This window comes from Macaca fascicularis, chromosome 18 (assembly GCF_037993035.2).
Source record: "Macaca fascicularis isolate 582-1 chromosome 18, T2T-MFA8v1.1".
NCBI lineage: Eukaryota > Metazoa > Chordata > Mammalia > Primates > Cercopithecidae > Macaca > Macaca fascicularis.
In genome coordinates, this window is record NC_088392.1 from 73,912,454 (window position 1) to 73,935,355 (window position 22,902).

General features: G+C 37.6%; 1 protein-coding gene across 50 annotated transcripts in view; it reads right to left on the minus strand.

The window, feature by feature from the left end:
* Positions 1–22,902, minus strand: part of EPB41L3 (erythrocyte membrane protein band 4.1 like 3) — a 160,311-nt gene that overhangs the window by 32,517 nt on the left and 104,892 nt on the right. For all 50 annotated transcript variants that reach the window (XM_074022838.1, XM_074022831.1, XM_074022819.1 and 47 more), the window contains exons 4-9: positions 19,616–19,720; positions 18,324–18,366; positions 12,790–12,865; positions 8,714–8,932; positions 8,271–8,358; positions 3,105–3,257 (exon numbers count right to left, since the gene is read on the minus strand). In XM_074022838.1, the coding sequence (XP_073878939.1) occupies positions 3,105–3,257; positions 8,271–8,358; positions 8,714–8,932; positions 12,790–12,865; positions 18,324–18,366; positions 19,616–19,720 (684 nt within the window). The remainder of the gene's footprint in view (positions 1–3,104; positions 3,258–8,270; positions 8,359–8,713; positions 8,933–12,789; positions 12,866–18,323; positions 18,367–19,615; positions 19,721–22,902) is intronic.

Sequence of the window (22,902 nt, forward strand, 5' to 3'; positions counted from 1 at the left end):
TCCACTATGGATTATCGTGTTAAATGCTAATGTCTCTCTATATCATACATAAGATCAGAGATTGGGGGAACATATTTTCATATCTTTTAGCATGTACATTTCAGATGATGCTTTATCAGCCATTTGATTTTTCGAGGTGAAATACTCATCTCATTTCCTGCATAATATACTTTATTACTGCAGATGCACAGGTTTTCACATTGTGAAGAAAGTACACATCAGACCACCAGAGGGCAATCATCTTAAACAGTAAAGGCTTCCCCAAAGAGCAAACAACCAGTGCTACTGCTATAATCAATAGCAAAAATAATTTATGTGGCAAAGAACCGAGGTGAGGGGTCATATGCATGGCATGTGAGATACAATCATGTTTGACCTCTATTTCTTGCTTGCTGAGGATGATTAGGGGAAGTGGGAAATACATCACAATTGCTTCAACCGCAATTGCCTTTCCCAACTTCTTATTCACTCTGGATGTTCATGCGCAGTGGTGTTTGTAAAAATCACTGCTGTCCAAGGGACCCAGTCAAGACAGATACAGTGTAGCTGTGACTAAACCATCATCCATTTATTCATCCTGCAACTAATATGCACATACTATGCCAATGCCGGGGTTATATGGAAGAGTCAGCTTGCACTCTGCCGCAAGAAGCTGGGAAGAGTCTCTGCCAACCTCTGTAGGCAAGGAGGATGCAGGCTCCTAGACTACCTGAATAGGTATTAATAGTTTATTAGTATCTATTTCTCAGTGTTTTATATCAATTTCTTTCAACTTCTTCAGAGCCTGTGTGTTCCCAATAATTTCTTCTCACTCCTCTCAGGCTGTAAATAAGATTGTAAAAACAGAGAGAAGAGGAGTGAAACAACAGCTTTTTCTGAGCCTGTTTCTGCCAGCACCACAACCCCATCTCACGCCTCACTGCTAAACTTCAGGAAGCAGAAGCCACTACTTGCTGCCTCTGCTCCTCACTCCTGACCTCAACACGCCCTGGCAGGTGCTCCCCACACCTTTCTGAACTCTGAAATGTCATCATGGGGCCTGACTGTCAAGTTCAACATGCTTTTGTTAGTCCACACCCTGCGTGCCCCTTCTGTAACATATGGTACTACTAGCTAACCACTTTCCTCTGAAACTCATCTCCTGGTCATCCAGCAGCCTATGTTTCTTCTTTTATCTCTCTGGCTGTCATTTCTTCATCTCCTTGACCCTTTCTCAAATAGTAGTATTATCCAGAGTTCTAGTTTTAGGGCCTTTTCTTTCTCTAACTTGTCTTGCTCTTTGAGTAATTTATTCCATGTCTAAGGCCTTGAATAAAATATATAGTTGACAACTCTGTTCAACTCCTTCTTATGCAAGAATTACTCCCTGAAAATCTGTTCCAAAGGAATTTCAATTGTTTTTCTGAAAATTTTCCCCTTTTCCCTCCTGCCTAATGTCATCTCCATTGGCTTCAATCATGCAAACTGAAAACCTTTGATTATCCTGGACTCTTCCCTCTTTTAATTCCTTCCTCCACCCTGTCTCTAAGATCTGCTGCTTCTGCCTCTCAAACCTCTCTCTTGAATTTGTTCCCTCCAGTCTATTCCCAGAGCCTCTGCCCTAGTTTAGGTCTTATCACATCATATTTCTAAGTAGTTGAATTTCATTAAGAAATCTATCATTCCAAAATATTCACCTAGTTGTGTCACATCCTGATTTAAAACCTCCCATGACTCACTAGTGTCTGCTGATTCATTTCTCCAGCTCTCCCCTCTGGCCTCTTACAATACTATGCTCACCCCATGCCTACAGAATATCATCTCATTTGCATCATGCTGTTCCAATCAAAGTATATGAATCAATTTTTCTGCTAAACAGAAAATTCCTTAATAAGGAACAAGCTCATATTTCTCTTTCTATTTCTAATACCTGACAATAAATAGGTGCTCACTTAACAAATGTTCAATGAAGTCAAATGACTATCTATTGGCTATAAGTTAAACACATAATCTTTAGGAAATATTTTTAAAACACTATAATTTTAAGTATTTACATGAAAAGCTTACAGATTATTTCAGTCACCATAGATGGGTATGATGTTATACTCATATTAAACATCATTACATGCTTTATATTTCAATTTTTTGTTGTTTTTGAGACAGGGTCTTCGCTCAGTCACCCAGGCTGGGGTACAGTGGTACAATCATGCTCACTGCAGTCTTCAACCCTTGGGCCCAGGTGATTCTCCCACCCTTGGTCTCCCAAAGGGCTGGGATTACAGGCATGAGCCACCATGCCCAGCCGATATTCTAATTTTAAAAATTGCATTTTCCATCAAGAAACTCCAGTGGAGAAATAGATTTTGAAGATAAGAGGTAACTCTATATTATATCAGAAAACATTCAGAGATATAAGTATGCTAGAATCTTTGAGCTTTGACTGCCTCAATTATACTAACCACACCAATTAGAAATTCAAGGTATTTATTAACTATCTCTTAAGTAAATAAGAGTAGATATGTGTTACTATTATGTACAAACCACTAAGCAAAATATAAACACAAGTTGATCATGGAGGCTGTTGTCCAAGGAGTAAGGACTAGTTAACACTTTTGATTCTCTCATTAGCTTCTCTGACTCATTAAAAAAAGCATATATTGAGCTATAGAACATTGACATAATTCACACTCACTGTCCTTTGTTCTAATATTCCCTGTACCTTGAAGTACATGACCTCTAAGCTTTTCACTTTAAAGTACAACCCGATTTGTAGGACAAGTAGAAAGAGCATGAAGAAATAACAACAGGATATGGAGGAAGAGATTTATCCATTACTGTTTGAAATATACACAAAATTATTCATGAAACTGGATTTTATATTAAAATATGTTTTTAAAAACCCTTCAATTAATGTATGCAGTAGGAAATATTGGAACAATATAAAAAAGAAGAGAATATTTTCTTTATTACTGTTTATTGGGCAAATCTACAATAAATTTTCTCAGGCACTTAGATGTAATTCACTGTGTCCCAAAATGCTCAGAACTAATAAGCAGATAATTTAAATGTTTGCTTGCTATCAGGGATTTTCCTCCTAACACACATGCAAATGTGGGTATACTTACCTCTCCTGGCCGGATCTTAATGTAAAAGTTGTTCCGTTTGTATGAAATCTTTAGAACCTTGGGCCAGGCAAATCTGTTTATTCGCAGCCGGTCGCGATATATCAACAGACCACTTGCACAAACTCCTAACATAATTTCTACCCCTTCTGAGTCCTGGAAAAAACAGCAAGAAACAACATATCAGTATCTAACTTATTTCCATTTTCTGCTGGGTATAATATTTAAGCATCCACAACAGAAATATAAATGGCTGGTTTACATATGCAAAATGATGCAGCCATTTTTAAAATATTACTATTAAACACTAGCCTTTTGGTGAAGATGTTCATCACTATGGAGAGGTTTGTTAGAGTAAAATCTGCTCTCCCAGGTGTCTCAGACTTATAAAGTAAATACTGCACACCAAGAGGGCCCAGCCCATGAAGGTATGTTAATAACAGTCGTAATAGTAGCCATAGTTCTCACTTGTCAATTGCCAGGCACTGCTCTGCTTTACATATATTCCTTTAATCTTCACTGTGATTGAAATGGTTGCTATTATTATTCCCATTTTACAGATGAGAAAATAGGTACAGAGTCCCAGTTGAACACAGCCTGGTTCCAGAGGCGGCACCCTTAACCAGCAAATATGCCAACAAGATGGACCCTGACTTTTCCTATGAGGGTTTTGGTTGCTGTTCCTTTAAAAAGAGCCCAAATATTTTTTATATACCATTATTGTCAGAGTAAAATTTAAATATGAAATAGGTTTTTTTTAAGTATGAATGAATAAAAAAATATAAGAATGTATTTTCCCCAGCAACCACCATTCCCTCCACACAAACACACTGCCCAGTGGTAATCACACTTAGCAATATGGCTCACATATATAAATAATAAATATTTTTTAAATATGTGTATAGTTTTTTTAAGAAACAAATGTGAGATCATACTAGAACTACAACTTCCTTTTGCTACTTGCACATTTCATGTTCAGGTAATTTCCTAGGGATGTGTGATGTCCAGCAGTCATTAGAGATGTTGTGTCAAGCTTAGGAGATATACCACATACAGTCTTTCCCAATGTTGTATTCCATTTAAGTCAGGGTAAAATGAACATCTGTGGTGGCCATGAATGAAGGAAAAAGATAGGATGCAGGCAGGATTATATGTGAGGTCAGAGTCCATCCCTGGTCCCACTGATTGTTGGAATCAGGGGACAGAAAGGGTCATGAGCTGACCACCCATCGGAAGCGATGCCCAGATCTGCTGTCAATGCAAGGCAGAAGATGGAAATGTCCAGAATCAGAAATACATATACTGGTCCATCTCTGGGAAATGTAAGTTTGCCAACAAAGCATAATTGGTTTAAAATGAAATATTTTACTTTGGAAACGTAACATTCCATGACATACTGAATTACTCTGCAGGAGTGGAAATATTTGATGGCAGGATATTACAATATAATAAAATTTGAGGAGAACTCAAAGACCGGAAACTGCCCACCATTTATCTAGGACTTTAATTTGAAAGAGTGATTTAAAGAGCTATAACCTGATGCTGACACGCAGCTGGTATTACTGATCCTTTAGAACCAGTCAATCTGTCTGCACCACCACTCAGAGGTGACCACCTTACTCCATTGGCAGAGTGTAGGAATGAGGAAGGACTGCCAGAATCACTTCTCTTTGACTCACTTTCTTTTTGGTAACTATAGAACAGGACTTTAGAAAGTGTACCTTCAACCTACCAAGGGAAAGGACATTTGAAACCTTTTCCATTATTAGGTAACAATAAAACTTTTAATAAAAACCTTAATCACCTGTTACTTCTTTGAATTTTAAGAAAACAGTAGCTCCCTTCTTGAGGAAGATGAAGAAGGCTCTGATGCCTCCTCTTCCTGTCTCCTCCAAAAAACACCTCTCTGTGTCCCAAAATCAATCTGTTATCTCTAGTACACCCTTAGCAAATGGCACTGAAATAAACTATCACTTGTCTTCCTTATCCTGGAGACAAAAGCTGGTTGAGAGCAGGAGCTCTGTTTATCTTTGTAATCTCACGGCCAGCGCACTGCCTACCTTGCATGCACGAAGCCATTACATGTTTGTTGAAAGAAAAGTGAATGAAAAATGAAAATGACAGAAATGAGTGCAATTTTTAATTGGATGCAAGTCTCGATTTCATTAATTGCATGGCAAGAAAAATGATACTTTTCATCTCAAATTTTCTGCCACAGGCCACAGTACTGAGGTTAGTTTGAGAAATCTTTTTTTTTTTTTCTTTTTTTTTGAGAGGGTCTACCTCTGTTGCCCAGGATGGAGCGCAGTGGTGCCATCTTGGCTTACTGCACCCTCCACCTCTAGGGGCTCAAGCAATTCTCGTCCCTCAGCCTCCTGAGTAGCTGGAACCACGGGCAGGTGCCACCGCACTCGACTCATTTTTCTGTTTTTGTAGAGATGGGGTTGTGCTACATTTATTCAATCGGGTCTTGAACTCCTCACCTCAAGCAATCCGCCCGTCTCAGAGTGCTAGGATTACAGGTGTGAGCTACCTTGCTGGGCCTGAGAAATCTTTGGTTTTAAAAGTCATGACAACAGTATTTGTTGAGGACATGTGCATTTCACTATCAATAAATACATGTGCACTCCCTTTAGCAAGGAGCACTGGGGTGGACCTGAATAGTCTCAGTCATCATGAAAATAAAGGGGCATACGATTTCTTTAATTCGACATCAGTGTTCAAACTTTGCCATCCTTCAGCATCTACTGCTCTGCGGGATATCCTATATGGACTTATATCTACATTTCAGAATCTTACATAAAATAAATGACTCTGACAAAGCCCATCAAGATGCACATTAAATGACAAACAACCAGAGTCAGATGTACAAAGAAAAAACAAAACATTTAGAATAGGTTTTTCCAAAACATAGGACCTTTGTGTAATATGCGTGTTTATTCTTCATACAGGATTCCAGCTCAGAAGTTTTAAATGGATTGTAACGCTCAGGGTCTTTCATACCATCAACAGAAGCAAGGCATCTCGCTCATAACAGGAAATTAGCTCCAATTTGTTTCAGTAAATTTCCTTCTTCAAATGATGGAGTGTGGTGGCATGGGAAAATTGAATCTATAACTGAATTATCTGTTATACTTAATATTCAGAAAAATTTCTGTAACGCTACATTTGTACTTCCTTAATTTTCTTTTTAACTGGCATAATTTCAAATCACATTATTAAATGAAAAAGGCAGCCATCTATTTTAATTCTGTAGCGATAGCAATGTTAAGTGATTTTATATTTACTGATAGAAACACTGATACATCCTGAGGTGTACTTCCTGAAATGTACACCCTAATCTTTTATTTATTTATTTATTTCCGGGCAGTAAGAGAATCAAAGTGTGTGATGTAACTCAAAAATAGCTTCAGATTCACTCAAATTCTCAGGCTCCCTTCATTTCCTTCTTGTTTCCTTATCTTTTAGCCTCTTCGGGGGAAACACTAAGAGAAATTTAAAAATCTTAATGTCTGCTCTTATTTTCATTTTGAAATTCTCACTCTACCTTGTACCTAATATACAATAGAAACATCTTTGTTATCTGAGTGCAAAATAAGTGAAAAAGTGTAATAATGAACTGGCAAGTAAACAGAGCTACACCTGCTGTCATAATTATACGCAAATGTCAAAGAGCTTGGCATTCAACGTAACAGCACATCCCTGGTGTGAGCCTCCGCCAAGTCACAGAGATTTTGCTAGCACTCAGGCCTTGGAGAGCTCATCCTACGTGACGTGCAGAGTGATCCACAGCAAAACCAATCAAACCTGCAGAGATTCCAGGGCCCCCATTCTCCTCCCAAAATCCCTGGGGATTAGTCTGCTCTCCAAACGCTAACCAAAGCGCAGCCCAACTTCCAGTATCGACAGAACCTACAGACCACAGAGCTCCCTGCAATGGGTCCGCAGGGTTGCTGAGGCGTTTGCTTGAACAGAGCCAGCTGAAATTCTCTTCATTTCCAGGCCCCAAACCCGACTGTGTAAGACACTTGTTGGCCTGGAAACCTGTAACTGCACGTTCTGTGTGAGTCTCAGACCATGAAATTAATGACTAACCCTGTCCATCAAAGTCAAACACACATCCCTAAACAGGAACAATGTCATCCTGTTGGACCCAATCAGAAGAAACAACCTCTGACCTTTAACATTGACCTTTTAACCCTGCTAATGCCTCTGAATCCAAACCTAGGATCCTAACAAATTTTATATGTTTTGCTAATAAAAGTTTTCATAAAAATTTTCTTGTATTTCCACAGGACTTTTATTCTGGGCTGTTTAAAAAGACTAGTAGTCCTACATTCATTCTACCACTACTGAAAAGTACAGAGATTCCAGAAAAAGCATGACACGGAGTCAAAGCTGCTTTGTGTATCCTCACAATTGTAACCCTGCTACAGTCTCAACCCAAATTCTTTCTTCCCAAGACTCTGTTCCCAAGATACACCTTTAACATTTCATCGATCACCAGTCAACGAAGCAAACCTTAGCCTAGGTGAACTTTAAAACAATCTTATTTCAGAGTTCTGATTATTTGTCAGAGTACCTAAACTTTGGAGGTAGACTTCTTAAATTCAGTATGAATTTACTGACTGCCTGGTATGTATCCAGGTAGGGCCACAGACAGTGTCTGGCACTTAACAAGTGTGACGCTTGAGTCTTGGACAATTGGCTAAGTTTGGACAAACAGACAGGAAAGAGGAGGACAGTCCAGAGATGGACATAGTCAGGGAAAGCGTAGAAGCAGAGTCTGATGGGAGCAAAGGTCATGTGACAGCACAGAGTGGGAAATAAGACTGTGATGGAGAAGCAGGGTGAACTAAGAGCTTGTTAAGGGTCAAGGTAGGTTTCTAACTGCATCAAAAGGCCATCAGAGGCTTTGCCTATCATGGGCTTTCAGAAGGCCATGCCCAGGAGTAATACAAGTTTGAGACACAAAGAGCAAACCCCTCATTAAATATCAGAAAGCTACATTTGTTGTACCGTGGAGTAAGGCTTAAAAGACAAACAGAGATTTGAATTCTCAAAGGTTTCATTTACATGAACTGAAGTAAAAGTCACCAGTTTACAGTGATAACAACATCGAGTTAAATAACAATATATAGAAAGTTTGGGGTTTAAAAAAATGCATACCTTAGCATGATGTAAATCTACCCCGTACATGGACAATTTTTTGGCATTTTCCAAGAAATGCATCTCTGCCTCTGCTGGCGTCATTCCTCTGATGAGAAGAAAAATACGTTACAATGATGCTTTTCCCTTCCCTGGTAGGCTGCAATACTTCCCCCTTAGCTCCATGCTATCTCATAAGAAGAAGTCCTATGGAGGCACCAGCAGACACATGAGAAAAGAAGAAGAAGAAAAAGGGCTTTGCAAGAAAGCACTACAAATGAACACCTGGATGCTCCGAGTGAGAGCTTACCCATCTCAGAATTCTACCGCGCATGGACCCACACTACGCTCAACTCTCGCCGTTAATGGACGAAATCAGTACTGTGAAGAGGTGGGTTGTATGCGGGACACTCCCCCAACAAGGCACAACTTAAATGAATGCGCTCAGGGCTTCTGCCTCTAACCTGTGGCTCTTGTGCAGCTCGATCACTTTGTCTTCCAGTTCTTTAGTGTGGTTTGGTGCAAAGCGGAACTCACTAATGTAATCGCTCCCACATTCATCCGGGTCATAGTCTCCGAGCTCTGACTGGACAGTGTAGGAGCCCAGCAAGGCCAGAGTAACGAAGGAGCAGGGCAGCCTTCCGGACACGATGTCATCTCGCAACTGCAAGCAGAGGTAGTACCTTCCAGGAACCAAAAGCACAAGACAACGAAGGCCAGCATGAGGATACAGGAAAAGGAGGTCACTTGGTAAAAATTGTGGGTAAATAATTTCTCCCTGTAGAACAACCTCTCTAGGATAAATTTTCTAGCATCTATATATTTTGATATTTCCTTCATACATATTTGTTCTAGATAGAAGGGAAAGATACTTCGTTACAAAAGACAGTATTTAAAGGCATTTAGAAGCAAGTCAACGTTCATAATAGGGTTTTATTAATAAAGCACAGTCTAAAAGAAACTTAAAGACATATTCTTCTAACATCTTTTAAAATAACTTTTAAAGTCAAATGAACAGTCCCCAACACATTTTCTGAAATCCTTGGGTGGGGGAATTATAATGTAAAAATGCTCTTAAATACAGTTATGTGCCACAAAATGATGCTGCAGTCAATGATGGATCACATATATGATGGTGGTCTTATGAGACAAAAATGGAGCTAAAAAATTCCTATTGCTTAGTGATGTCATAGCTATCTTAATGTCATAGCATAACACAGTACTCACGCATTTGTGGTGGTGCTGGTGTAAACAAACGTACTCATATAAAAGACGAGCACATACAATCACGTGCAGAACTTAATACTTGATAAGGATAACAAGTGACTATGTTACTAGTTTATGTATTCACTATGCTATACTTTTTATCATTATTTTACAGTGTACTCTTTCTACCTGTAAAAATACAAAGTTAACCGTAAAACAGCCTCTGGCAGGTGCTTCAGGAGGTATCAGAAGAAGGCACTGTTATCCTAGGAGATGACAGCTTCATGTGTGTTATTGTCCCTGAAGACCTTCCAGTGGGACAGGATGTGTAGGTGGAGACACTGATACTGATGATCTTGACCCTGTGTAGGCCTAGGCTAATCATATATGTGTTTATGTCTTAAGTTTTTAACAAAAGAGTTTTAAAAGTAAAAACAAATTATAAATTTTAAAAATAGAAAACAACTCACAGAATAAGGATATAAAGAAAGAAAGTATTTTTGTGTAGCTGTACAATGTGTGTTTGAAGCTAAGTACTACTACAAAAGTCAATTAAAAAGTTTAAAAAGTAAAAACAATACAGTAAGCTAAGGTTAATTTATTATTGAAGAACGAAATTTTTAACAATAAATTTAACGTGGCCTAAGTATACAGTGTTTATAAAAGCCACAGTAGTGTACATAATGTCCTGGACCTTCCCATTCACTCATCACTCATCACTCACTCACTCAGAGCAACTTCCAGTCCTGCACGCTCCATTCATGGTAAGCGGCCTATACAGGTGTACCATTAAAAAAAATCTTTTATATTGTATTTTTCTTGTATCTTTTCCATGTTTAGATATACACATACTTGCCATTGTGTTATGATTTCCCACAGTATTCAGTACAGACACATGCTGTACAGGTTTCTAGACTAGGAGCAATGGGCTTTATCATAGAGCCCAGATGAATAGTAGGCTCCACCAGTTAGCTTTGTGCAAGTCCACTCTAGGATGTTCACACAACAACAAAATCATCTAAAGATGCCTTTCTCAGTACGTGTCCCCCATTGTTAAGTGATATGATTGTGTGATTATTAGGCCCCAATTAGCCTTATGGAAGTATTTTGATATTAAGGTGACCGGTCTTACTATATGAACAAAACAGATTGCAGGTAACTCAACAGCTATCTCATTATAAACTTCACTCTCAATTTCCTGCATTCTTAATGAGGTAGTCTCTTTATAATAACACAATTTCTCCTGTTTTCAGTTCTCATTTTTAAAATTTAGATAGCTTCTTAAAATCTATCTAAGATATAAAGATTTCCTACCTTAAAATTCGAGAATCTTGTCACCATAAGCAGTTTTAAACTGGAGAAATTAACATTTTCCATATAATTTTGCCATATCATAAAAATATGACCTACATAAAAACATGTTGATTTGTCTTCTCTGTTATTTTGCTTTTAAGACTTACAGATAAATTACTAACTGCCAAAGACCTCAAGGTAAGTGTTAACGTTGATGAGTTTTAATAATATCAAGCACAGCCTCACATATGGACAGAACAAAACACACCTGGTACCTTGTATATAAGAATGAACTGTTCATCTATGGAAGCAGAGGACTATGATAAGGTCTTAAGGTCCCCTCTAAATATGATTTTAGGCTGGTGACATAAATCCATGTAATTATGACAGAAAAAATCCTTAAACATTTAACAGGCTCTACAAGTATTACATGAGTCAACAGAAAGAAACCACGCACTATTTTCTCTCTCTCTTTTTTTTTTGTTTTGGAGATGGAGTCTCACCCTGTCACCCAGGCTGGAGTGCAGTGGCACAATCTCAGCTGACTGCAAGCTCCGCCTCCCAGGTTCACGCCATTCTCCTGCCTCAGCCTCCCAAGTAGCTGAGAATTCAGGCACCCATCACCACGCCCGGCTAATTTTTTTTGTATTTTTAGTGGAGATGGGGTTTCACCGTCTTAGCCAGGATGGTGCTGGGATTACAGGCGTGAGCCACCACACCCGGCCCACCATGCACTACGTTTTCAAATCCAGGTATATATGGGATCTATAACCACAAATTAGCCAAAATAAAACAGTTCTTCAACAGCAACTAAAAAGTATCTTTAAGTAAGAAATTATAAATTTTCTCTGATTTATTGCAAATATAAGAAATCCTCTGGAACTAATTTTTACCCTTCTCTTAATATGTCTGGTGAAATTATTTTTAACTGTAGCAAGTGATTGAAGTTGTTTTGAGTAATTTCCCTTTTCTGTAAAGCCCTCCAAAAAGAATGCAAAGCTTACACAGAAAATTCTGCACACACTGCACAAAATTGCTTTGACTGGTCATAAACTTACTACTGAGCTGAGCAAGAGAGTAGGAGTTCTAAGGTGAATGCAGAGAAGCCTAGAAGGTCAGAGCACACGAGGAACAATGAACTGAGTGTCCGTGTGCCCTCCCCTCCAAATCCATACGTTCGAATCCTACCCTCAAGATGATGGGATCATAAGGTGGGGGTCTCTGCGAAGTGATTAGGGTGGAGCCTTCATGAATGGGATTAGTGCTTTTATAAAAAAGACTGGAGAGAGACCCCCCTCACCCTTTCAATACATGAGGACACAGTAAGAAGTCAGCATCCTGCAATCCAGAAGCGGATCCTCACCAGGACCTCACCTGCGGGCACCCTGATCTCAAACCTCCAGTCTCCAGAATGGTGAGAAATAAGTTTCTATTGTTTATCAACCACCCACTTTATAGTATTTTGTTATAGCAGCCCAGATTAAGACATCCAGTACAGCTTTATAATGAGATCCCCTTTCACACTCAAAGCTGTTACTGAAATATTTTTGTTTTGATTTCTTTCTTAATATCTTCTTTCTAGAAAACAAATTAATCATTTTCCTTGTATAGGCAGGACACAGAAAGTAAACACTTAAATTTATGTGTGTGTGTATGTGTTGGTTATATAAAAAGCACAAGCATCCAAGGACATTTTTACTCTACGTATTAAAGCAGAAAAACTAAGAGCTGCTATATCATATAAGGCTGAATCCCATCCAATTTGACTATGGTGGGTGGATGACAGTATCTCAATTCTGCATGTTTTCCCACCAGGGTCAAGCAGAGGGAATATCATCCTGGCACCAAAGATTCAACTGTGAAAAGATAGGATTTGGCAAATCTTCTCATCAGATGTTTGCTCTTGTTCATTTGCCTTTTGTTTGCCATTTGAGCGTGGACGATTGTAAGGCTACCAGATGTAAGCACACTCCTTTCCGGAGCATTGAAGAGAAGCACAACTCTCCCAGGACGCTTGTCTTTTGAATAGCCTTTCAAATACCTGGTGATATCTTCAGATAGCTGGGCAGGGTCTGGTGGGTAAAATTTCACATTAAATGAAAAGTGCCAAGCACCACCTGCAACGATGGAAAAAAATTAGAGTAAAACCTCGAGAAAAACCTTATGACTCTAATTGATGGCCAGAACAGTCTTAACTCCAAGCATTAACACCCAGGCAACTATTGATCATTAATGGAAAACTGGGAAACCTCGGTGATATGAAATCTACAGATAAGTCTGAAACCTCGTCTAATTTCTAAACTTCTCCCCAATCAAATCCTTTATTGGTACTTTTAACTAGTAAGGAAACTGATCAAACTTCCTACCTTTTTCAGAATCAAAGGTAAGCACTTGGAAGAAGGAAAAAACATGAATGATACGAATAATCTTCAATCAGATAAGTCTGGGAGTGGCTGGATTTATTGCTGCGAATGTCTGGATAGCTCACAGACCAACATTACAAACATAATTCCCATTTTCTTTGTCCTTTCTGCTTTGTTATTACAGGTCAAATCCAATTATAATAAATGTCAAGGGACTATTCAACATACGTTTGTTTTATGGGAAAGGTTTGTTGCAGTGAACAGTGTTCTAGTAAGTGGGCTGCTCTGTGGGCTGTTGAAAATTATTTTCTTGCTCAGGGAAATTTTTGATGCAATAGGTACTTGAATGTATTTTCTGCACATTGCCAAATTTTGCACCTGCACCTCCATAGCCTGACACTTAGCCAGATCCTTTTTATGTTTTGTGATCTTTATCCTGTGGCCTCTACTCAAGGCCTCTCCAGCACTGAAAAGGGTCAACCAGGAGTCAGCTCACAAGCGTCTACTCTCTGTATTGTCAACACATATCCTTAAAACATTACGAAGCCTTAACGAAGCTCCACATCTCATTAATACTATCTCTAATTGTGTATGGTTTATCAATATAAACATGGAAAATACCCTTTTCTTTTTTTCTACATTTACTATGTGATCATTACTTTAACTTGTAGTCACTCTGTTCTTCTGGCCTGTAAATGCAGTAACTTACCAAAGTCTGGGTATCCCTTCTCTGTGGTGCTGTTTATATTTGTTCCCTCTACCCAAGAAGTACACTAAAAGTGTCATAGCCTAGGTCTTGCTTGTATTTTGAATGGTTTACTGAAAAACTCCTCCCAATCCCCCAGGCTTCCACCCTGGAGGCCTTTCATCCATGCTTCACCCAGTGGCCACTGACCTGCCCTTACTCTAGGATTCTACGACTTCACATTCCACCCCTTATGCTTCCAGTACTCTCCTAAGACTTCCGAATCTCCCTGTCTCTCCATTAAATGACTTCTGGAAACTTCATTGCTCCATGAGCCCTTCCCAAACATTCAAAAGAAGGTACAGTACTGTATTTCCTAGATCCTTTCTCTGCATTGTTCTCTTGCATCTGAGGCAATATTTAGCTTCATCAGTTTCTTACATTCTGTCATAAATGGCATAGATCCATGTATTACTTATAGTTAATTCTTAACACTACCATTGACATCACATGTAGGATTCTACATGGCAGGAACTCTACCGGATGCCCTATAGAGGTGCCCTATAAAGGATTTAGCATAGGACCAAGCATTATTGGGAACTTAATATCATTTTTAAACCATTCAAATACATCTGTCAGTCGAAAACATTTTAGTGATTGTTTTTCCCACTGTTCTCAAAAAAGTCCTTTTGTTTTTCCAAAAACAGTCGGATTTGGTTGTATTTTCTTATTGATTCCTACTCACTTCCTATTAAAATAGATCCCTTCAATACTTGCCAGTGGCAAGGTTCATCATGAGAGCTGGCTTTCCCCCAAGCAAGTAGAATTAAAACTAATGGATTAGTTATGGCAAATGCATTTATTGCTCTTTTATAATTTTTATTCACTTCAGCGCAGGCCCTGAATCCAATGATTAGTTTAGCAATGTAATTACACAATCTTAGAATAAATATCCAAGTTAGGCACTAATAAGTAACAAAATATACAGAAAAGACATTGAGTGCCAAAATCCTCATTCTAGGAAAGCAAGTTTCAACCTACAGTGAGCCAAAGAAATACCTGAGGTACCCATTAAAAATGCCAATTCCCCGGCTTCCTCCCAGGAATTTTTATTTCAGAGATTTGGAATATGGCCTAGGAATTTATGGCTTCAGTAAGCTCCCTTACGGTTCTAATAATAAAAATGGTCTTTGGAAACACATTTTGAAAATCACTGCTACTACTAAGGAATCCACTTCCCTAAGGTTATAACACACAAAAAATACACCTTTCAGGACAGTATTTTGAAACAATGGGAAAGTGTACAGAAACTATAATACAATCTACACCTCAATCAAGAAAAAAAAAGTCCAGTTAAATGGGGCATAAAACTGGAAATTAATGAGAGAGGCAGATTAAAGCTCAAATACATATCCCCATAAAGAATGTGACAGAAACAAATCCACTGAGAAGGAAGTGCTTATGCAATAAATAAGTTTGCAACTCTATATCTGCTCAAATGAGGGCCCTAGTTAGAAAGAGGAAATGAAACAGCTTGAACACATTAAAATGAATATTTCTATAATGCTGATGTGGAATTTTAAGTTACCAATGTATGATAAATAGAAAATTGTAACACTGATGATAGTTCATTCTTAAGAAAAATTTCTAATGTTAGTCTTTTATGTCAGACAAATCTTAAAATTTCTAACATACTGTATTTTTGTCATAAAAGTATGATATATGCTCTATGTTATAAAATTACTGTATCATAAAACATACTTAAAGATCACAAAATATAGTCTATTTAGACATTTTAAGATCCATCATGCATAAAAGATGACTGGAATAAGAATTTTTTTTCATAAGAACTCTTCAGTTTCAAAATTTTCTGTTTCTTAGAAGCAGGGTCTCACTCTGACACCCAGAATGGAGTGCAGGGGCACAATCACAGCTCACTGTAGCCTTGAACTCCTGGGCTCAAGTAATCCAACCCCCTCAACCTCCCCAGTAGCCAGGACTAACTAATTACAGGCATGTGTCTCTGCACTCAGCTAATTAAAACAATTTTTTAAAAAACATAGAGACAGGGTCTCACTATGTTGCCCAGGCTTGTCTTGAACTTCTGGCCTCAAGTGATCCTCCCGTCTTGGCCTCCCAAAGAACTGGGATTATAGGCATGAAGTTTTAGAATTTTCTATTTATCATAAATTTGGACTTAAGATATTTGTTAGCTTTGTTTCCATTTTCTTAGAGATCTCATTCTAAAGGAATACTGTAAGCCCACAGCATAAAAAGCATGGGAACATCCTTTTATCATTTATATTTTAGAAGTAGAGATGATGGTACAATAATAACATTAGATAAGGTAATACTTCTCTGCTTTCGTTGAATGTAAAATTTTGTGGCAAGAGGGCATTTTAGTGGATGGGAAACAACAAAGAATACAGGTAAAAATACGGAATTCTATTTTTAAAGAAATTCCAATTTTCCTTGTCTTTTTTATCTGCAAGACTGTCAGTTTTCTTTATGGCAAAGTCATATACACTGCCTAATCTGCACGGTAAAAAAAAATCCGTTAAAACTCTTATTTTGATTATCTTGTCCCTTTAGCTTTCTTCTCTTTGAAAGGATGGTAGAAGACAGTATAAATGGGAAGTTAAAGAAAAAATGAATCCTATTAATAATAAAAAAGAAAATTAGTTTATACAGCCTTTCTCCTGTCATGATATTATGACTTATCCTTGAACATTTTATATATTGTCAAAGTGCTTTGCAATTATTAATCAGCTTAGTCCATTAATTAGATGAATAAGAGAACTTCATGCACACAAAATGTTATGATATATATTCAGCATGTCTACTTGAATAACTCTTTAATACTCCTTAGAAAAATATTTACCTTAATTTTTTTCTTAGGATTCCTCAGAACAAAAAATAAGTAGTGTTTTCATTTATTTATCACAACTACAGCTATCTCTGGTTTCCATCTCAATTAACTGTTTCTATTAACCTAATTTGTTATCAAGTTTCTGGTTAGTGGATACATCAAATTTCCCTCAAACATACGGAAAAGAGGTCTTAATTGTATAAATAATCAGTGGACTTTCTTATATCTGGAAGTATGGTTATACTTTTGTCTTTCTCGGATATTATCTAGTATTGAACCATTTCCAAACTGTTCACTACTAATTATGTTTTATTAGTAGTTGGGGTATTATTTCGATAGCTCAGGACTTTCAAAGGCACTAAGAAGTATTTGCTTGCTCTTTTAATAGTAAACTGTTGAAAACTTTTACTTATTGGAATGGGAATGATGCTCTCATTAATAAACTGCTCTTAAATGTATTCTTTAACTAGAATTAGTTGTTTGGAAGAATTTAGACTTTACTGACAAAAATATGAATAAAAATATAGTTATTTTAAGTTAGTATCCATGTTTGCGGCAAAAGTAAGAGCTATAGCAAAGGGTAAAAAATTTTAAAAACTCCTCCTCCTCAACCCCTACATTGGATGATATACTTCTGGAGTAATTACCAATAAAATCTTCCTGCCTTCCAAAAGTTTTCCATGCATCTATACAGATATAATTTTTTAAAAACAAATGTGATTGTGCGATAGAAAATATTCTGCAAACTGATTTTCACTAAGGAGAGCTAATATGTATTTATATGGCTATTCCATGATTGACTTAATAATTTCTTTATACATGGATAATTAAGGTGCTTTTAGTTTTCTCCTACCGTAAATAGTAAGATAGTGAACCTTCATTTGCTATACAAATGCACATTTTCCTCATTAATACATATGCTGAATAAATTTCCACAAGTGAAATTAAGGATCAAAGAGTAAGTACAGCTTAAATTTTAATAAATATTGACAAACTGCCCTCTGAAATGATTGAACCAACTTATTCTACCAATTGAGTAAATAAGTGCTATAGTTTATTATTAAACCCTAATTCTTTGGTCATCTGAATAGGTGAAAAATGATGTGTCATTTTAATTTGCATTTAATTATTAGTAAAATTTAGCAACTTGTTTAATACTTATTAGCTACTTGTATTTTGAATTTGTCACTTGCTCATGCAATTGTTTGGTCCATTAAAATATGTATTTTTCAAATTGCCTTCAGGGGACTAGGAAAAGAGGCTGTTACCAGACAGTAACCTTCAGTTTGACTTGTTATTCCTTTTCAAAGCTATGAAATGATTATGACTTTTATCTGGCCTTTCATACTTCTGTGACTGTGGGAACATTAATAATGCAGTTTGGAACTTTTAAATGGTTAATTGCCAATTCTAACATCAGTTGATTAAATCATATACTTGACATCTATTCACAGGCAGAGAAACAGGCCAAGCATCGCAGTCCCTTTGACTCCCAAGTTGTGACAACTACAAAATGAATACTATCGGAATTGCCAGATCAAATTTGACACAAGAAAAGTTGGTATTCACACTAGCCACTTAGGTATGGGCTACAAATTCCGACAACTTGCTCTCTGAAAACCTTCACATTTCCAAAAAAATAATCCAAAGGAACTTACTTCGAACCTGTTTTTTTATTTCCTTAGCAGGGTCCAACCAATTCTGAAAAGGAAATGACATTTTGAATTTGAATCAGAGGAGAATAAAAATGACTTAATGTTGATTAGGTACAGACTCTCCCTAAACGCAATGAGAAGTCAGTGGTTGTTGGAAGGCTTCCCTCACTGTGGTCCTTGGCCCACATCTGGTGCCCCTCTGCCAAGCCCTCCAAAGGCCCAGGCACTGGTCTAATGAGAAAATGCACACGTATGAAGTTTGGGCCCGACAAAAGTCTTTTTCTTTTATAACCATTGCCTTCAGGGATTCAAGCTAGCACAGTAACGGAGGGGAAAAGGCAGAAGATTCTATGTTCAAACAAGTTACTAGGATAAATTTAAAAATATACTGGATATACTGACGTCCTAGCTATTCAGTTCCACATCAGAGACTTCTGTAATAAAAGATCCTCAGGCATCCACCTAGGAAGCTTCCCTAACAAATCAACAGTTGCTTGTGATTTCTGATTTTCCTCATTGGTAAAATCAGATGTTTAATAATGAAGTTAGGCATTGTCTGGAGAATTCGGGAGGTATTAAGGATGATTTATGGCACAACACCAAAACTAGTAACAACTATGAGCAAAATTTCTGACTCAGCTTCCAGTGTGAATGCAATGGAAATGATTTACTTTTCTGTATTTCTCAGGTAGTTATGTGGATTAAGGAGATACAGCCCTGAACAAAGTCTGCAGAGATACTGCATTAAACATAAAACATGTACTAAACACATTAGATAAGTGTCAGGTAAGCACACAATCCCCCTCATATTCTGATTTAAGAAACAATATGAAAGCATAAAAAGATGAATGAAAAATAGGGCAGCAGCAATAGTGGACTGCCCTGACAATTTATGGGTTACAATCATAATATCTTCATAGAATTTTGGGGTATGAGCATGATTTTTACATAAATATCAATTTATTTGCATTAGTTCAAATAATCTACTGAAATATATTACCCGCCACCCGCCGCAAAACGTACCACATAAAATGCCTTCCAGGAACCACAAATAACTCAAGCATGAAAAACAAGGGTTCATTTACTGTTACCAGAATATTCCAGATTAAAGGAAGCTGTCAGTGATTTCCTTCATCAAGGAATAGATGATTAACAACATTTACAGACTCAAAGTAGAAAGTGTGGGAGTATGAAGGGAGGCGGAGAAAGTGATCCACCCATTCAGTCTCAGTTCACTTTCTGGCAGTAATGAGCAGTTCAAGCCATCTTATTTTGCATTGCTTTTGATCACTCACCTTCTGGTTTTCAGCATCTCGATACGTAAGCCCAAAGTAGTCTTTCTCTAGCAAGTTCAAGTGTTCACACACTTTATCAAACAGCACTTGTCCTCTGGAGCGTTTCTACAGGAAACAGAAAAGCAAAGCAAGTCAATAGAACACAAAGAAAGTTCTCCCAAAAGTCAGAGATAAAACCAGGTAATATTTAAAACATTGCTTGGTGTAACTTTAGGGAGTGACCAACAAGTGTGGTCACTTCGCCATTTCCTGTTAAGTGCAAAAAAGGCTAAAAAATGGGGGTTGGGGGTAGGGGGGAGGCTTCAATCTACAAAAGTCCACCCCTACTAATAAACAAACAAAAGCAAAGTATCAACAGTGCTACTTAGTACGTACAGGTGACCAGTGGCTGATTTCTAAATAGAAGCAACTGGGGAAAATAATGTGATGCTTGGAAGCCTAAATATGTGAAATATAAAAATCCTGATAGTGAAAGAGTATCTAACAAACCAACAAAAGCCATATTGCAGAGTGCCCTAACTCAATTATCTAGATCAGGAGTCCTCAACCCCTGGGCCGTGGATGGGTACTGGTCCACGCTCTGTTAGGAACAGGGCTGCACAGCAAGAGGTGGGTGGTGGGCGAGCAAGCATTACCACCTGAGCCCTGCCTCCTGTCAGATCAGTGGCAGAATTTGATTCTCATAGGAGTGCGAACCCTATTGTGAACTGTGCATGCAAGGGATCTAGGTTGCGTGCTCCTTACGAGAATCTAATGCCTGATGATCTGAGGTGGATCAGTTTCATCCCAAAATCATCCTCCACCCCAGTCCATGGGAAAAAATGGTCTTCCATGAAACTGGTCCCTGGTGCCAAAAAGGTGGGGGACCGCAGCTCTACGAGATAAACTTCTGAGCCTGAGAAGAATTAACCCTGCTCCTTGTCTTAGGCAGACTCTCACTTAAAACTTTCTATCCCAAATCCTTACTTAGAAATTCTAAGGACCACTTTCTAAAATCCATTAAACAAATTTCATTATTTTTGTTTTTTCTTTTGTCACCAATTTCAGTTTGTACAGTTTTTCTCAACGTTTTTAGAGCAAATCCTTATTAAACATAACAAAATATTAAGTTTAAAGAATACTTGAGTTATCATATATAAATACAAAATAGAGATATATGAGTTATATTTCTGACCATCAAGCAGGCATCTGGAGAAAAAGGTAGTCATTTGGAAAAAAAATTCATCAGCTTAATTTATTGTGACATATCATTTTTTCATCTAATCATTCAAAGGCCTTTAAACATAGTCATGAAGTCTGTGATGAATTAACTGGCAACAAATAAACTAAACCAGTTTTTTATTAGTGCACTACTAACATTTTACATCTAATACATTAAGCATATTTGTCTTTAAGATTTAATGTAATACCAATGAGAAATATGAAAATTGATCAACTATGTCTATGCCAAAATAATAAGCATTCAAAAGACCTGTGAGTCGTGTGTTGTGTTACTGTGCAGCTGTAATTATGCTGAAAGCAATTACTCAGTCCCCTCAAGCATGACTATTTAGGAGAAAAGGCAAATGTATGATAGAAAAGTAGGCCTAAATCATAGCTAGCTAAATAATCAGTGATGTATTTGGAAAAAACAGTTCCATAAAGTGTTATGAAAATAAATTACTTGTTAGCAAAACTATATAATAACATTGCTCATCGGCTATGAATAAATATTACAACAATGAAGCCCCTGCTTGCTGGTTTAAATCATTTATTTATAAATAAAAGCATATTATTTCTGAATAATCCTTCACAAATTATGAAGTTTTCACAAAAATTGGTTCTTCTGATGCTTCTATTGGTATGATCTGCTGTTCACAGATAAGCACAGAGGTTCAAAGCTGTTGGATGAGACAGACAGTCTTATGTGATGACCTGGGAAGTGATTTTAGAATCAGGTAAACCCGGGCTTGAATCTTCAGGATGTCCCTCGCAGCTATGTAAAATGGGTATGACACTACTTGCTTCTTTGGGATGGATGACATTAAAATCAAATAATGTATTCAAACGTGGTCTAGTGGTGGCATATTTATTAAGCATTCCATAGATGTCAGCCATTATTATAGCCTGGTGGCTGACAGTAGAATAACTAAAGTAGAGCAGATTATTATGTATGCACATTTTCTATAGGAGCACATACCCAACTCCTGGTGGCGCCAATAAGCAGCTTTATAATTAACATGTCCCACTCTTTAGATATCAAATGCCTACTTACTACCTAATCGCTTTAGCTTGACCTTTTTTTTTTAACCTACATACACACAACACAGAAAAATATATATCAGTGTCTGGCCAAATACTTTCTCAATGAGTAAACAAAACCCAAAACAAATGCAAACACAAAAACTTTTCTCTACAAGGCTTCACAGGACCCTATGTCTCCTATATTCTCTGACTCAAGAGACTGCAGCCAGTTCTCAACGGAGGAATCATTTCTGAATATGCTGCAGGCTGCCCTGGTCATAGTTACAATTCGCCACTTTCTGGCTGCTGTGTTCTTTCCTTTGCCTAACAAGAGACATGGGTTAGCTCAAGCACAGACTGTTAATGCTACCTGGCTCTCACTTGTCTAGTTCCTTGTAATTTGATTTCTATTAATGAGTCCCACCTTTCTCCTAAATAGACCAGACCTTTTCTTACTGAATATTTTAAACACATTTTAAACACTAGTTTTAAAGACAATGACATACTAGTCCACACTGGAGATTTTTTTTTTTCCTAGCCCTTAGAGCTGAGACCAGTTGTCTGATATCAACTGTAGATGGTTATATCATGGGATGGAAGCAATGAAATTCTGACCTGCTAAACATAAGCATGGCCACCAGCCAGCTGGGTGACTCTGGAAAAGGCTTTTAAGTTATTTGTGTCTCCATTTTCTCATCCTTGAGTGGGAATGTAAGATTCTACTGGGCAAGACGTTTATAGGCTTGAGGATCTTACTGGGCTTCCTTTTGCAAACCACTAATGGATTGAGGCACTCTCTCCCATAGCACCCAGATCGGGCATCAGCATCCTTCTACACATCATGATGAGAAAGATGCTGCCCATGGATGGAGGTGGGACATGACATGAAACTTATTTTCCAGCCCTGGACTGGATCCCTTCTCTCCCAACTCTAAAAGTTTCTTGATTCTTCTAACCAGATGATTTTTTTTCTAGCATATTATTCAACTTTCCAAGTCAACTAATTCTACTTGTTGATATCTGCATGTACCTGCAGGTAATAATGTTTATCACATGACTAAATC